This window comes from Aspergillus novofumigatus (genome assembly GCF_002847465.1).
Source record: "Aspergillus novofumigatus IBT 16806 chromosome Unknown P174scaffold_2, whole genome shotgun sequence".
Classification (NCBI taxonomy): Eukaryota; Fungi; Ascomycota; class Eurotiomycetes; order Eurotiales; family Aspergillaceae; genus Aspergillus; species Aspergillus novofumigatus.
In genome coordinates, this window is record NW_020194275.1 from 2132948 (window position 1) to 2148923 (window position 15976).

The following is a 15976-nucleotide window of genomic DNA, read 5'->3' on the forward strand; positions in this document are numbered from 1 at the left end:
TTGCCGCAACTCCCAAGTCTGTAGATCTTGAAGCAACAGGAAGCTGCGCCTGGGGTCTGTTGCCGTCATGTTGCCGCCTATCGCACCCCCCAAGCACCTTCTATTTCGGGGCGGTTGCTCAACACCAGACACCCAACGATAAGGTATGTCCATGTTGTAGAACTTCTCTCATTTATACTCATCCTTTAGCTCACATCAGTACTCAACTATATCCTCTTCGAATAAACCATGCCAAGAATGTCCTCTATATCCCTGACCGCAAAAGATCGCCTGCGTCGAAGTCAGTCCGCTCGCTCCATGCGCAGATCGCGTCAGTCCTCCCTGCCCTCAGAGCCGTTCGACCCGTCTATTGCCAGGCAGCATGCGGCTGCTGCTGCCTCTCGTGCTATGCTGCGCTCCTCGGACAGATCGTCTGCAGATTCGAAGCACTCGTATGACCGTCTAGGTGGCCCGGAAAGCATGGCAGTCCCATCGAGAAGACCACCTCGACCGCCCCGTCACACGCAAGAACCAGCCAAGAATCCATCAGTCGAAGACGCTTCGCCTTCTCGCCGATCCGTTGCGAGCCATATAGAGAGCCGCGATGATGACCTGACCTTCTCCGCGGCCTTGCCGCCCATAAGTGAGTTTCGAGGCCTGGATGGTCGTGACTCCTCGCTGCCCTCCTCCTATCGCCGGCTTCGTAAAGCACGTTCGATGTTCTCAGCCAGGCAGCGCTCTTCGTATACCTCTCACGAATTCTCATCTGATGCAGATGCTCGGAGGTTCAATGACGCAGAGCTATTTGACACGCCCCGCTCTTATAGGACGTTGAGACGCTCCATGTCTTTTCTGAGAAGTGGTCAATCTCCTAGAACCGTCCACCACACGCAGAGTCAAGAAGCAGCTGTCCAACTCGCGCGCAGTCAGTTCCAGGAGAACATGGTCGGACAATCCAGTGGTCAAAGGCAATCGTCTATCACCATGCTCAAGCCGAGACGTGAGCATAAGCCCTTCAGAAAGACATTTCGCACCAACAGCGGCTCGGGTATGGACACAGATGCGTCGCCATCGGCGGGGCAGTTAAAAAGAGTTTCGTCTCGTGGAAAAGCGCGGGCTCTTTCTTCATCTATCAAGAGAGGGTTGAAGCGAGTTCTGGGTCTATCAAAGACATCGACGGCTCAGGGGCAAGCGGAAGCTTCACCCTCCTCACTTCAGCAACACGATTATGGCCCATCGTCGACCGTATATGACGTCGATTTCAGCCACGCCGAGGAATTTGACCGCTCCCGCGAGATCATCGGCCAGAGCAGACCACCCACGGTGCGGAGCGTTCGAAGCAATGAAAGTCTTGCGACGTCCCGCTCTCGTGTAACAAGTTGGGCTGACTCAACCGTCCCAAATACGATCGCAACCCGCAGAGCATCCGAGCGTGACGGCCTGTCCATCATTAACGAACAAGGAGGCTTTAACGGGCGTGCCGGTTCCGAGCTTCCACCAAGACCAAGTCCAATACGACCAGACGGCTCTATCGACAGTAAGCACTTGTACGATGCGTTGTTGAGGCGGATCGGCAGCGACGATACGCCAAGTCCCCGTGAGGAGTTTGTAGTGGGCCAAGTCAAAGAGCATCGACTCATACCAGCGCGCACGTCTTCTCTTCGCCCCAGGCGCAGCAGGCAGACCATCCGCCAGATACCAAGTGATGCATCGATTGCGACTTCCAGGACTTTTGCCACGGCCAACGCAGGTAGTTCAACTCCTCGGAAGCAGACGCAGCGCCATTCCCGGTTGTCCATGCCTTCCCAAAGGATATCAAGTGCTCCGAAGAAAGCGAGCGCAACCCTGGATTCCAGTCCAGTCGGCGATGCCGACGAACCTGCCGCTGCAAGTGCTGAAGACGCCGAGGACGATTCCCGAAGCGTGATCGTCGCCAGTCAGGCCGACCCAGAGACTCTCTCCAATTCTCCTAGCATCTATTCTCGAACCACCAGTGGGAACTCTCCTGAAAGGAAAGATCAGACTGTTGATTTGTATTCGTCGGAAACGGAGGATGAGCCCGGGACGGTGACTATCTATGAAAGCCAGAGAACCGCTTACTGCTCCCCAAAGCGTATTGCTCGCTCTTCGTCCAGTGGAAACCGAGTGCGGCCTAGTGCCGAATGGAAACAATGGATGTGTTCGCAGATGGCAAAATTCGAGACAATCGTTCCCCCTAGAGATCACTACAGAGAGGATGCACAGATTCACGAGGAGGCCGGGGACTTTCTACCCTCAGCTCCTCAACAAGTCTCTGGAAACAGCGAATCCCCATACCCTCAGACAAGCTATCTGTATCAGAGTATTTCCGAGGGTGAAATGGGAACAGACGGCAAAGTTGTACCAAGCAATAATTTCTCCCGACCATTCAGTCGGTCTTCGAGCGTCCGCACGATTGTACCGTCTAGAAAAGAGCAAGCAAAGGAGCGAGGTTCCTTATTCGCGGATTCAGTCTTCTCTTCTCCTAGTGTGAAGAATTACTCTCAGGGATACAGCTTGACTACTACAGGAGTACGCACGCGCGAGAATGTGTCCGCCTTGTCGCCAATGCAAGCGAGGTCAAGCAATCGACTTCAGACACTTGATTCTCCCACCCCTAAAAGGCGCGGAGCGGATTCCCAGCAGACAGAATTGGCAAGCGAGCGGTATCGCCGGTACTCGGCACGGCGTCTTACAGTATCTTCCGATTCGAGGACTCAGCAGTGCCGTTCGATTAGAATAGCGACCAACGAGAATGCGAGGGCTGGCGAGCGGCCGGATAAGTTGGGTCAGCTTGGAGATCCACACGACATGCCTTCGCCGGTGTCAAGCAAGCACATGGTGGAGATGTTTCTGAGCAGTCGACGGAGACAAATTGAAAATAAAATTTCGGAAGACGGTGCGCAAGAGGGAGCCTTTGTATGATTATATTTCTGCAGCCAGGAGGACTGCAAGCGGATCAGAAACATTTGTAGACAAGCATCGTCACTTTGTCATGCGAGGTCCGATAGTGGCGCTTTATTCAGTATACTTCCTGTATTTACACATAGGAGTCAAATTGAATTATGACCGCCAATATTCTCGAGTACTCCTTACTAATTTGGGCTTTTTAAAGGTATCGACATGGACCCACAAGGCATTGCTTATTGAACATAGTTGGCTGGAAAACTTCCCTTGACTCCGCGCAGCTCTCCCTCCCACCAGTCATCGGTGCTGTTCGTCTTCTGTAGGACTCGAATTCGATCACCCTCACGGAAGGCCAGGTCACCGGCACTCTGACCCGCAAAGTCATAGAGGGCAGTGACATACAGCGCTCCGTTCGAGGAACCGGCGCGAGGGGCCGGAGGCGGCGGCGGCTTCTTCTTCGCGGCTGCAGCGGCAGCAAAACCAGGAGATGTGACCGTCGACCCACTAGATGGTTTTCGGGGGTTGAGACTGAAGTAGTCCGATCGCGAGGAGTTAGGGGAGAGCCCGCTCAGCGGCGTCTGGGCGTATTCTGAGCCCGGGACGGGGAGGTGGGAATCGCTGTGCGGGGTCGCTGAGGGGGAGAGATGCGCGCTAGGCACGGCGAGATTAGGCGATAAGGAGGACGGGGTCAGATCCTTCAGACGGGGTTTCGTCTCATAGACGGGGAGGGGTTTAGTTTCGTAATTTGGCGTTGGGACGGAGGGGACTCTGCTGTTACTGGTGCGTTCATGTTCACGTTCACGCTCACGCTCACGAACGTGATCGCGGCATATCGAGGGCGCGGCTGGCTGCAGTGGCGGCACTGGATGTGACGTGCCTGTACCTGCACCCTGTCCGCTTGAGCGACGGCGAAAATTGAGGCCGTTTGTGAGGCGGCTGGAGAGGCCGTTAACGTTGCCGTGGTCGTCTGGAGCCTGGGACATGCGGACAACTTTGCCGTTGGCGAGGCAGCCCAAGGCCTCGATTTCCTGCTGGATTGGGTGCAGGTCTCGTTCCCATTGGGCGATGATGTCCTCCATGGGTGGGGCGGGGGAGGGGAAGTGCTCCCCTCGCAATAGTTGTGCACAACGGTGTAGTGGTGTGCCAGCATGGTGTTTTGGATCTCGATCTGGGTGGCTAGCAGCTGGGGGAGAAGGGAGAATGCGGCGTTGATTAAGGGCGGGAGGCACTTTCGGAGGTGCTCGTCTGCGGCGTGGTATTCCTGCTGAGGTTAGAAGGGAATCGCAGCCGCAATTGCTAAGGCCTTACCTCTGTGGCTTTTGCGAGATCGGTTTCTGCTTTGGCGAGCGCGGCGTTATCCCGGTCTGAGCGCTTTGTCTTCTTGGTGTAGCTGTCGACGCGACTTTGATGGCGTTCGTAGTCGAGCTAGTTAACGTTAACCTCAATATCTTGAGTGCTGAAAGGGGCCAAGCGACCTTGCGATCTTCCCGCTTCTTGATGGTCTTCTTCAACGGAGCCAGGTACTCTTTCGCCTGCGAGGCGGGCCTGATCATCCGCTGATCCACGGCATTAAGCTCCTCTGCCAGTTCCTTTCGCAACTCTTCGTATTCCTCTCGCAGTCTGCGCGTCCTGGCTAATGTGGCTTCTGGCGTTGGAGCGGCTTTCGCGGTGGTAGGATCGGAGGACCCGATGATGGGAGCATAGATACCGTCGAACTCGCAGAGCATTCGCTCTTGATGCAGCAGGATGGATGACCACGCATCGCGCCAGGCGCGGGTTGACTCGACGATCTATTGATGGTGAGTTTGCGAACGAAATGCGCGTGGGGGAAATAGGATAGTCGGCTAAAAATAAGAGGAAGACCTACTCTGCCCAATAGCTTGTCGGTCTCATCAAAGTCCTTGAGAAGAACTGCTACCTGACTTTCATCTGCGGATCGTTTCATGAACCTGCCGAATTGCCTCTGCACACTCTGCATCTTGGAGGTTGGTTGAGCTTCTTGATGCTAGGTGGTGATAGGGGTAGGAATCAGGCGACAGCGGGGAAGAACGCTAAAGATGTAAAGAAATAGCGAGCTTATATTAGATTGACAACTGCGAAGGAATCCATGGATGAAGGGATGATCGTTAGGTTCCAAAGGAATCAGCAATCGCGGGGAAGGGAGCCGAAGCAAAATAGTCGGCAGAAAGAAACATAATAATAACGAAGGGAGAAGGGGAAGGAGGAAAAGAAGCAGCAGCCTAGATGACGCAGCCAATTCGCGTCCTGCATCGGATCACAGTGATAGGACCTAGTTAGTAGTATCGTACCTAGTATGGCTGTGTTTCAGCCTGTCATCAAATAATATCGATGTCTAGACCCCGCCACAGAACCCTTCCCAGTCCACTATTTTTGGAGCTGCGATCTGTGTTTGGGTGTGGCATCCGCGGAAATTGGCAGGGTGGAGATCAAGGCTATTCCTAGGCTATTCCTAGAGCCATGATTGACAATCAATGGTCGCATTATCACCATGTGTTCCAGAGGATTCGATTGCTCCTTGTAGATGGAGGATCAAGTGAAAACAATGAGATATAGGTAATTTAACGTTGTATTGTGACGACAATCGGGACCAAGCAACGTTGTCCTTATCACGTTCTATACACGAACCACGGACAAGTCGAGACCGTCAACTGGCCAACCCCACAGTTCGGCCTCAGGCTCCCGCCGCCTATTTTCTCTTTTCTGGTTCCGCGTTGTCATCGCGTCCCTCAGTTGGTTCAACATCCAGGCTCGTCGACACGGTTATCTCCTGCTCTGGATCCGATGGTGCACCATCAGAGGGACGCCAAACTCTGGCCATGTCGATCCCCTTATCATCAGCAGCAACCCCGCGTGGCACACCCAGTCTGAACGTTCCCGCAACGCAGAACACCGCGCCCGTCATCAAATTTCGATGCCTTTTCACCCACGATGTTCGACGCAAAGCGAAGCGCTGGCACGATGGCTTCCTCCGGTACCATACATTCAATAAGCGGGTCATGGTTTACGATACCACCGGCTATTTCATCGGAGATTTGCATTGGCGACAGGACGACGGGATCCAGGACGGAGACGAGCTGGAGCTGGACAAAGGCGTGCTGATCCAAGTTTGTGAGCCGGTGGAGCAGACACAAACAGACCTGTCGACGCTGTACAACAATAAGAAGAAGACGCAGGAGTCACGGACGGAAGCAGCGGAACAGTTAGCTCCCCCATTTCGTACCCCTGCTCCGCTCCGGTCCTCGATGCCCTCCCAACAGCCGCGGTCCCTCAATGATGTCCTAGGCATTCGGAAAACACATGCTGGGTTGTCTGTTCCGCCCTATGAGGAACGCCAACGACAGAAACAGAAGGAAGACAATCGGCTGGCGTCTGAAAGAGCGGCAAAACGTCAAAAGACCACCCCGGCTGAAGTACCGACTGAGCAACAACCAAGACGCTCGATCGCCAATCCCCCGATTCTCGTCGATTTGTCCGATTCACCCGAGGAGAACGCACCAGAAAGACCACAGAAGCCAAGCAAAATCCCAGAGACCATCTCTCAGCCGAAGAAGAATTCCTTTTCAAATGGGCCTGCTTTACCGGTAATGAAGTGTCCAGTCGTTGACACTGCTCAGCGCGAGGTCGAGAAGCGTCAAAACTCGTCAAACAACGCCCCGTCTTCAGCATCAAGACCATCCTCCGCGCACTCATCTTCGGAGGCGCCAACTAAAACACTCCGCTTACCCACAAGCCAGCCTCGTAAGAAGCTCATGTATCAGGCATTGCTCCCTAATCAGGCACCTGGAAAAGCAGCACGTACAGTGCCGTCATCCGCCCAAGACAGGAGAATCGTGCCAACACAGTTGAGATCGCAGTTAGTATGTGCTCTGAGACGTCCCCAGGGCCTTGGCTAACTTGTCTAGCGAGAGTGAACCTTTTCCGACTCCGGATCCTACCTCGACTAATATGGAGTTCATACCGACGGAGTCCACCATGTTCGTTCTGGAAGAGGTGGCTGACGATCTAGTGCCCAATCCACGTCAGAGTCTGCATAGAGAGCGGCTGGGGTTCCCTACAGCACAAAATACGATAGATGCTACGACGTCTGCAGCGAGGGCGCAAACCCTACAACCAACAATGAGCAATAACGCTGATCAAGTGAAGGTGCATGGGTCATCCTCAATCGACCAAAGTGCCAGGACGCACAACACGCATCCACCGAAATCCACGTCCAAAGGACTCCGCAAAGCCCTGTCTGATCCGACAGCGTTGACGACGAGCACCAGTGTGCAATCACGGTCCCTGCTGTCCAGGGGATCGGTCGACACATACCCAATCGAGGAGAATCCGCCAGAACAGGGGCCTTGGACGTCTGAGGCTCTCGATCTCTTCGATTTCTGGCCACCGGGACGGCCGAAACCCAGCTGACTGTATCTCGTTTTCCTTTTCCATCATCGTTGAGCCTGTCTATTCAAGATGTTATGACTATGATACCCTAGATGCATGTACTTACATGAATAAATTCCGAACTTTTTCTTTTCTTACAGCCGTTCACTCATCTACGTACTCTTCTTCACCAACACACCGGAAATATACGGTATGGGAGACCGTCCAAACCACCTCTCCAACTCCACAACCTCCCACCCTCCATCCCTGTCCGCCGCCGCCCGCAACGCCGTCTCCGTATCCCGATCCAAGCAGCAATTCCCAATAAACCAGCTCCACCCAAAGAACCCATAAACAGCCTGCATCACCCTCGCCACAATCGACCCCTTCGCCGTCCGCCACGGATTAACCACATGCTCCACAACAAGCAACTGCCCCCCAGGCCGCAGCAGCGCATACAACTCCCGCGCCGTCCTCTCCAACTCCGGCACAGAGCACAGAACCCGCACACACACAATCGTATCAAAGACCCCGCTCGTGCTCGCCAGAACCCTCTCCACATCCCCGGCAGGAAGTAGCCCCTCCCTCTGCAACTCCGGCACAAGCTCCCCCGCCGCAGCACCACAGGACAGAACACGATACTTCTCCCCCAACCCCTCCGCTTCCGCGCGCGCGCGCAGCTCCGCATGCAGACCGCTGCATGGCTCGGCGCCGTAAATCGCCTTGACGGCTGGTGCGCGCAGGCGCAGGAGCGGCATCTGCGTGCCTGTCCCCGGGCCGACGTCTAGTACGACACCTGATGCTCTGGCTAGAATTGGTGGGATGAGGTCCGTTGAGTTTTGGATTTGAGGCGCTTGCCTTTGGTCCTGGTCTTGGTTTTGTTGTTGGGTGCTTGTTGGGCGCGCGGCTGGCACGTTAGTTAGTATCGGTACTCCGCGGTATCACTATCAATTGAAAGAACGAAGACGGCGTACAGCTGAAATCAACCCAGAAGCGGCCAAAGGCTTCGTCGCGGAGCTTGCTTGTTTGCAGGAGGGGGCGAGGACTTCGCCTCGACGGAAGACTGCTTCGAAGCAGACTTTGGTGTAATCTGTGGGTGTTAGTATATATTTTCAATTTTTTTCCAATGAATGGATGTATAATTGGTTTATAGAGTAGGAATGGAGGGATAGCAAGGCTAGTTGAAGCACTACAGCAGTTACGCGCATCTACCCAGAATTGCGAAGAGCTGTTCATAATTGTGTATAGACTAGCGGCGAGGTAGACTCACAGCTCATGGCCCAAGCCAGCAGCTGGCCAGGTTCAATCAGCGTCCGGATCCATTCTTTCGTGGTGGGCTCATGGGCCGTCATGTTGATCTTATCTTGGTGTATATCCCTCTATTTATGGTCCCTCGAAAGAGAAGGGCGTTTGTAGAGTATATGAAGATGATGAATGGATAGATTGCGGAGAAACACCGGATAGATATGCGCAATCGCCGACTCGCCGACTGCCCGACGCGAACCCCGTTCAGGAAACCAACTCGGGTGTTTGAAAATAGCAATAGCCGATATGGACACCTCGCAGATAGGATGACATAACTACAGGATGAGACACTGTTGGAACCCTTGATGTTCAATTCATATCGGTGCCTAGAACATTTCTTGCGCCTTGCGTCTATGGCAAGCAGAGATAGAATCACAATAATCAAGAACACTGACGGCCAACAGCAACGTGGTGATACAACCCTATTATAACCAGTCATTCTCACCGTCATTACAGTCTCAGAAATGAGCCAAGATCACTGAAAATGGAAATGAAAAGGATACAGAGCGGTAGACTTGCGCAATACTTGCACAGAATTTGTATAATAGGAAGAGTCAAGCCAGAACGAAGGATCGACCGAGGTGGATTTCAGGCTGATGATAGAAACATAGGAAAAAGAGGCCAAAAATTTCATGATGCAATGTGTGCAGAAAAATGGCAGAGAACGAACAGGCACCGAAGAGTAGGGAGAATGGCCACAAGGTTAAGTTCCAAAAAGCCAACGGCATGAGTATGCGGGTGCGTATGACAGGTTGCGATAGCTGAATGCAGATACCTGAAGTAGAGAAGAATGAAGACGAAGCTGGTCAGAAGACACAGATGCTGATTTGCACGCTTATCAAATTCGCAGTATATCAAAAAGGGGCGGATGATAGTGCGAGGTTTGCACAAAAGAGACTCGTGGACGTCAACAACAGCTCAGCTGCTGGTTCAGTGATGCGAGTGGATTCGATTGACGCGGGGGCTATAACGACTCGTCCTGGAAAGTGAGCTGACATCGTGCTTGCCGTCGCAGCAAGCGCGGACGTTCTCCAGCCGATCAGAGTCTTGTTCCATCATACGCCGAAAGTCTTCTTCGCTATCCCGCTCGTGTAGGCTGTCCGCATGAAGACTCCCTTCGTGAACACTGGAGGTGGCATAGCCTGGCCGGCCTTTACGACCAAAAGATCCCTTAATCGTCGTATTGAGGATCGTGCTGAGACGGGATGTCGACCCCTGGCGGCCGTCATCAGGAACCTGGAGCCCAGAACCCTGTGACGGTGCGCTCAGCGCGGGTGATACACGGCCCGGGGTGACAGTCTGCCGTACAGACATGGCGGATGCAGCACGCTGCTTGGGTACATTGCGGACAGTCCGGCTCCGCGACGAGGAAAAGGACATACGCGTGGTCTGCTGGGACTGCGAACGGAATCCGGGATTGAACTCGTCGATATCTTCCAGCGTGACATTTTCCAGCGTACCATTATTATCCCGGCCTTCTCCAGCCTCATCCGAGTTTCGAAGTAGAAGATACGAGAGCGCGTTGAACCAAGTCTCGTGCCTCTGGCTAGTTGTGGCCGTAAATCGGACCCGGCGGCCTGGACTGACGACTTCTAAGCTTCGGCAATGAAGACCTGGCGGATAAGGGTTGTCGTCAGCAACGACTCGCACAGCCTCGATCGGCACACTCTTCGTCCGCAACTGATTCTTCCCAGCAGTTTGTGGGTCCTGTTCACTCCAGTACAACGTCCGGGTGTACGGATGAACCCAGAAATAACGACGGTGCCTTGTCTTGGAGATCTCCCCAGTCACAGTCCTTCGAGTATACTTCCAGAGGAACTCGCCAATCATGGTCTGAGTGATGGCCTGTATCATGCGAGGATCTGTTCCCGCTGCGTAACCGTTGGGCATGTGATTGGGATAGGCTTGAATGTTGAACCGTTCTTCAAGCTCTGATGCAAATGAAGAAACGGATGATCTGCGGGACACTTGACTTTCCCGTCTAATCTGGGCCCGCGAAGTGCTTGTCTTGGAGGAATGAACCTGAGTCCCTGATTCGCTTGGAGTCAGCGGGCGCTGGGTGGAGTTTGATCGGTATGCGGAAGCCGGTGCCAGGGGAGGACCCATTAAGCCAGGAGACGGGGGCCGTTGCTCTAAGGACTTCTTTTCGGCTGCCATGATAGCTTCCCGGTGGTCCACGGGTAATGGTGGATGACTGAGGCTGTGCACACTGGACGACAAGCTCGTAGAGCTCCCTGGCCGACGTTGAGCAGATTGGAGAGATGTCGTCGAAGCATGTTGAGTGGGACGAGGACGCGCCTTTGGCGTTGCAAAGGGCGACGGTCCAGCTTCCTTGGCCTTGTCACTATCAGGAGGAGACAATGGGCGCGACGAGACACGTTCCATCAGAATCTGATCAATTTGTTTCGACGACAATATTGTCTGGGCACCGGAATCAGCCTGGTTGGATTGACGTCTCCTGCCGCGTGTGACGGCGTTGCCAGAGATAGTACCCAACGGTAAGGCGGCACCTGAGTTTCGGTCTTCTGTGTCGGCGGCAGCATCGTCGCTTGGGATATCCCTAGCAATCGACATGGAGTCTGTCGGCCGCTTTTCTTGCACAGCATCCCTCAAGTGCGCCGGGTGCATATTCTCATCGGCAATCTGCAGACCGGGAATGAGTGCAACAGGTGAAGTGGCTCCCACAGGAAGCGTCTCTTCAGACCGTATTGACGAATATGAGAGCTCAGGTACTCGAGAAACTGGTCGTTCGCGGAGTTGTGGTGCAACCGGCTCAGTAGACGCTGAGCTGATATGGGATATATCCAGTTTCGCGCTCTCAGACTGCACCACCTTATCTTCAACAATCACAACGGGCTCTGGTTCGGAAAGTGATTTGGGTAGAAGAGCTGCGACAGGTTCGGTCTGCTCAGCGACTATCGAAGATATCTCTAGCTCCGGAGACTCCGTGCTTGTAGAGTGGTCTGCCACAGAGATAATAGGTACAGGTTCGGGCTCAGGGAGTGCTGCAGCAACGGGCAGGGTATGTTCCGAGAAGATAGTTGAGACATCTAGATGTGGAGTCTCCGTGTTCGTCGCGTGGTCCGCAAAAGACAGAACAGGCAGCGGTTCCGGCTCGGGAAGAGTAACGGCAACGGGAACTGTATGTTCCGAGAAGACAGTTGAGACGACCATCTGGGGAGCGTATACCTGCTCAGGTTCTGGAAGTCGTGCCATGAGAGGCTCTGTAGACTGAGAGGATATGGAGGACAAAGACAGCTCCCGCGGCAGCGGAGAAGGAAGTGCAACCGGTTCGGTTACCCCGCCGATGAAGTACGATGTAGTCAATTGCGGTAATACAGGTGGCACTGGTGAGGTCTCCTGGGATGAAATCGACGAGAAGTCTAGCTCAGCGACTGGAGGTGCAGGAACACTGGTTGTCTCTCCCTCTGCGCCTGATGCATCATCCCAGGCCATCTTCGGTGGGGTAGGCACGCTAGATACTTGATCACCATTTGACTCGGCGCCTGACCTGAGAGGTGTCCATTGGGTTGCAGAATTAACCAGCTTCGGTGGCTCCTTGATGGCCATGCCGGCTTCAGCACTGGATGCGGTTGCCCTCGTTGGCGTGACTGGTGCAACAGGCAGAGCCTCTTCAACCCCGGCAGTTGCAGGATTAGCAGACTCCGTAGGTCGCCAGGGATCGGTCATCACGCCCGAATCGACCATCGCGGGCTTGGACGGCACGTCCAGAATGGCCTCCGAGGGTCGTCGCGAATCAGCCGTAGGAAGCATACGGGGAGTGGACGTCTGGGAGTTAGCACCAAAAGTTCCGTCCTCATCCTCGCCGCCTTCAAGTTCTGCAAGTTCCTCGAAAAGACTGTGTCCTTCTGGGGGAACCGAATCTTGGGCGAAGCTAGTCGCAGGCGACTCTCGCGCACTCGAAGGCCGGCTGCTGTAAGCCATAGGGGCCTCTCCAGACGGACGGATTTTTCTGAGGACACTCCTCTTCTTCCTAAGCCTGTATCTGGGAGCGTGTGCTTGACTGGGGGAGGCGAGAACTTCATCGATGCCTTCATCTTCATCTGCGGAAGTGGATGCGGTGCTGTGATATGAAGAACGGTCACGAGCCTTGGCCATGATCAAGGATGAAGAAACACGTAGGCGAGGGGTCCTCTGAACAGTCTCCTCAGTCTCAGTCAGCTCATCAGTGTCAGAACTGCCATCAGCCATGCTCTCTATGCCAGTCTGGAAGGCTTCGCTTTCTGTTGCAGTTTCCCGCTCGTTGGCAGTCTCAAATGCATCATCGGCCTCGGTAGCAGTCTGGTAAGCGTCGCTGGGGTAGGCAGAGGATTCTTCACCGGAACGGTCGCGAGTCAGGGAGGTCGAAGCGTGACGTGTCGGGGTGGCATCTACAGCGTTGTCCTCCCACTCTGCGTCTTGGATCTCGATCTCAGTCTTCCCCTTGCGACCAGCTCCGAGCAGATCCGGTCGCGCAGGTTTTCTGAAGGCATCTGGCTTGGTCTTTTGTCGTTTGTTGGACGGACCTGCCGGGGCAACAGCTTCACGGCGACGTTGTTCGATCTCGTCCCGCGCCTCTTGTAGCATACGCTTCAATTCAATCTTTTCGGTCTTCTCGCGATGGATTGTACTCTTGAGATTTTGGATCATACGATGAGCGTGGCCGAGAGAACTGCGCAATGTTTCGGTCTCTAGGTGATTGTGACGCGGTGTGAACTTGTTCGGAGACGGTGGTGGTGAGTTCTCTGGTGTGGCTTGGTCGTCATCCGAAGAATGATGGTCCCGTGGCACTTCGAGCGTGGCTTGCGCTTCCTGCTGACGAAGGCGCATCGCAACCACTTTGGCAAGCTCTTCGTTCTGGGAGTTTAACTCCTCAAGCTTCTTGTGAAGGGCAAGTTTCTCGGCATCTTGTGCATTGAGGTTCCTGCGCAGGAGGTGAATCTCAGCATCGTTGGCTTTCTGAGCAGCAGCCTGTTCCTCGATCAACCGAGCATTGGCCTGTTTCACTTCCTCCAGCTCTCGTTCAATAGCGTTCTTTTCTGACGTGACGGTACCGAGGGCGCTGTTTAGTCTGTTTTCACGATCGGCAGCCTCCTTCATCGAGGTCATAAGCTCGTGAGTTCGAGTTTCAAGGTTCCAATTCTCGTCCTTGTAACGCTCCTCGCTCTCATCCAGCGCCCGGATTCGCTGTGCGTACGCTTCTGCCTCCAGCTCCAGTCGTGATTTCTCAAGATTGGCATTCTTCAACGCCTCCTCGCGCTCGGCGAGCATGGCCTGCAATTGACGAACCTGGGCCAGGAGGGAAGTAGAAATCTCGGTCGCGAATTCAATATCATGGACCCGGCTGGAGGGTTGGTTTCGTTGTTTCCGTGACGGAACGCTCACCTTGCTGGGAGAGTTGGTCGCTTGGCTGGCGAATAGGACGGGACTGAGTGGTGACTGTTGCTCAGAAGATCAGTACCCTGAGGGCGGTACAGGAAGCATTGTGGCCTTACCTTTTGATCGAGCGAGGGCGTACCCAGGTGGCCTTCATCGCCACCTGCCAGACGTTTCGGAGCCAGGAAGGCTCTAGCGGTCTCACGACCAATCTCATTATACTCCCTTTCCAGTTCCAGGAGCTTCTGGCGCAGATCCGGTCCGATCTGGTTCTCATCCTGCTGCTGTTCTACCTCTTTTAACTTTTCCTCGAGCTCTCTCTGCTGTTCGATGAGCGCTGTGCCGAGCTTCGAAGCCTCCTCGAGTCTGCGCTCTGTCTCCGCCAGGTGAGCTTCAAGAGCTCGTTTGGCCTGTGCTGGAGAAGGGGCATTAAGACTGAACAGCTGCGTGTCAAAAGAGGAGTACCTATGCGCATCGCGAGGAACACGCTCCTCCGTTTTTGAGACGAACGGGTCATCCATCGAAGCAATTCTGGAAGTAAGACCTTGGCCTTCCGCGTCTGTGATGTTGTTGCCTGCTGAGGTCGTGTGCACCACGGAGTGGTCTCTATCGAGCTTGACCAAAATAAGGAAACAGCCGCCCTAGGAATGCTGGAAACTCGTTGCCTCGTTCCTCGTTATCTCCGTCTCGATTTCAAAGCATCATCTGATCCGCCCTTCAAGCTTTCACAGTTCGATATTCTCGATTTTCAGGTCGTGCGGCCCACAACAACCGGCAGCGACCAGATATCCGGTGTCTGAATGGCCAGTTTGGATGCGACGGGAGAAACGATAAGCGCAGCGTCGATCGGCAAGGTGGCAGTGTCCGAGAATTGACTTGGCGGAGGAAGATGGCGCAGCAAATATCGCGGAATATCGAGAGAGAACGATCGCAAGCGAATGCGCTTCAGATCGAGCGATGTTTGTTTTGTAAGACAGGTCGTAAAACCTGCACTGGCGACGCTGATGACAACAAACGCGTTGTGGACGTACTGGGGAGTGTGCGTGGATGCAGCCAAGGTGTTGGACCAACCACAACAGACTAATGCAAGTTGAACACTCGGGAACGAGCAGCAGTGGTGAACTGGCAAAACAGGGAATAAGACCCAGATAGTGGAGTACAAGGTTGGATGAAGGGAGTTAGAATCGACTACGTCGTACAATTGGGCATTAAATCAGATAGAAAAGAGAATGGAAGGAAGAGATGTAAAAGAAAGACAATAGATAAATTGGTAATAGTGGAAGAAGGGGAAAGAAGAGCGAAAAGATCCAAGGAAAGCGAAAAGAGGGGAAGAGAGTGTATGAAAAAAATGAAAAGAAAAATGAAATCTAGAGCGATAGATAATAATAATGGCAGTCAAATGGACAACAACGAGACGAGAGCGACTCGTTGGGTGGGGAGAGAAAGGAAGGAAGAAGAGGAGAAGAGAGGGAGAGAGAGAGAAGACAGACAGTGGGAGGAGAGCGAGGAATTGAGTTGAGGTGGAGTGAGGCACATCTGTTTGTTGCTTCAATGATCTAAGATGATAGTATGGGCCGTGCGGGCGATAGTTATTTCCTTTCGTTTCTATCTACTTGCAAACATCTTGATTGAGATCAAATGACAGGATACGACACTGCTGGAGAGAACAATAATGATCTGATATGTCAGAGATCAGAGATCTAGCTTACCGTTTGAGCGCTCAAATGGTACACGATGACGAGGGGGGATCGCTAACTATTTGACAGGCTTGATCCATAATCCATTGTTATCGTTGCCGATGTCCAATAATCCAAGCAACTAAGCAAGGTTAGGACAAAGACCATACTTTAACTCTTTCATAATGGTAGATCTCCTGAATAGTGTCATTCATGTTTACGGTTCTGCCCAAAATACTAAGGCTAAGGTACCAGTACCACCGTCTTCCACGGTCCATCATCCATGGATCGCGTCCCAGGCACACAGATCGATGCCCAAGGCCTCAAGG

At 53.7% G+C, this 15976-nt stretch overlaps 5 protein-coding genes across 5 annotated transcripts; 2 read left to right on the plus strand and 3 right to left on the minus strand.

Annotated features, from left to right (window-relative positions):
* The first annotated feature begins 214 nt into the window (after positions 1 to 214).
* On the plus strand, positions 215 to 2978 carry P174DRAFT_510131 (uncharacterized protein). Its single transcript, XM_024831639.1, has one exon. The coding sequence runs from the start codon at positions 229 to 231 to the stop codon at positions 2920 to 2922; it is 2694 nt and encodes an 897-aa protein (XP_024685624.1). The 5' UTR covers positions 215 to 228; the 3' UTR covers positions 2923 to 2978.
* Positions 2979 to 3140: 162 nt separating this feature from the next.
* P174DRAFT_510132 (BAR and SH3 domain-containing protein) lies at positions 3141 to 5142 on the minus strand (the record flags this gene model as incomplete). The annotated part of the gene is made up of 5 exons (XM_024831640.1): positions 4772 to 5142; positions 4380 to 4694; positions 4213 to 4329; positions 4031 to 4165; positions 3141 to 4007 (listed from the first exon to the last, which is right to left on the minus strand). The coding sequence occupies exons 1-5, from the start codon at positions 4880 to 4882 to the stop codon at positions 3141 to 3143; spliced, it is 1545 nt and encodes a 514-aa protein (XP_024685625.1). The 5' UTR covers positions 4883 to 5142.
* A 370-nt stretch (positions 5143 to 5512) lies between these two features.
* P174DRAFT_438808 (uncharacterized protein) lies at positions 5513 to 7426 on the plus strand. Its single transcript, XM_024826633.1, has 2 exons — positions 5513 to 6778; positions 6828 to 7426. The coding sequence occupies exons 1-2, from the start codon at positions 5742 to 5744 to the stop codon at positions 7330 to 7332; spliced, it is 1542 nt and encodes a 513-aa protein (XP_024685626.1). The 5' UTR covers positions 5513 to 5741; the 3' UTR covers positions 7333 to 7426.
* On the minus strand, positions 7381 to 8292 carry P174DRAFT_438809 (class I SAM-dependent methyltransferase). Its single transcript, XM_024826634.1, has one exon. The coding sequence runs from the start codon at positions 8046 to 8048 to the stop codon at positions 7464 to 7466; it is 585 nt and encodes a 194-aa protein (XP_024685627.1). The 5' UTR covers positions 8049 to 8292; the 3' UTR covers positions 7381 to 7463.
* A 1233-nt stretch (positions 8293 to 9525) lies between these two features.
* P174DRAFT_428510 (putative nuclear migration protein (ApsA)) lies at positions 9526 to 14492 on the minus strand (the record flags this gene model as incomplete). The annotated part of the gene is made up of 2 exons (XM_024825515.1): positions 9526 to 14034; positions 14091 to 14492. 2 exons carry the CDS (start codon positions 14490 to 14492, stop codon positions 9526 to 9528), a joined length of 4911 nt encoding a protein of 1636 aa, XP_024685628.1.
* Between the last annotated feature and the right edge of the window lie 1484 nt (positions 14493 to 15976).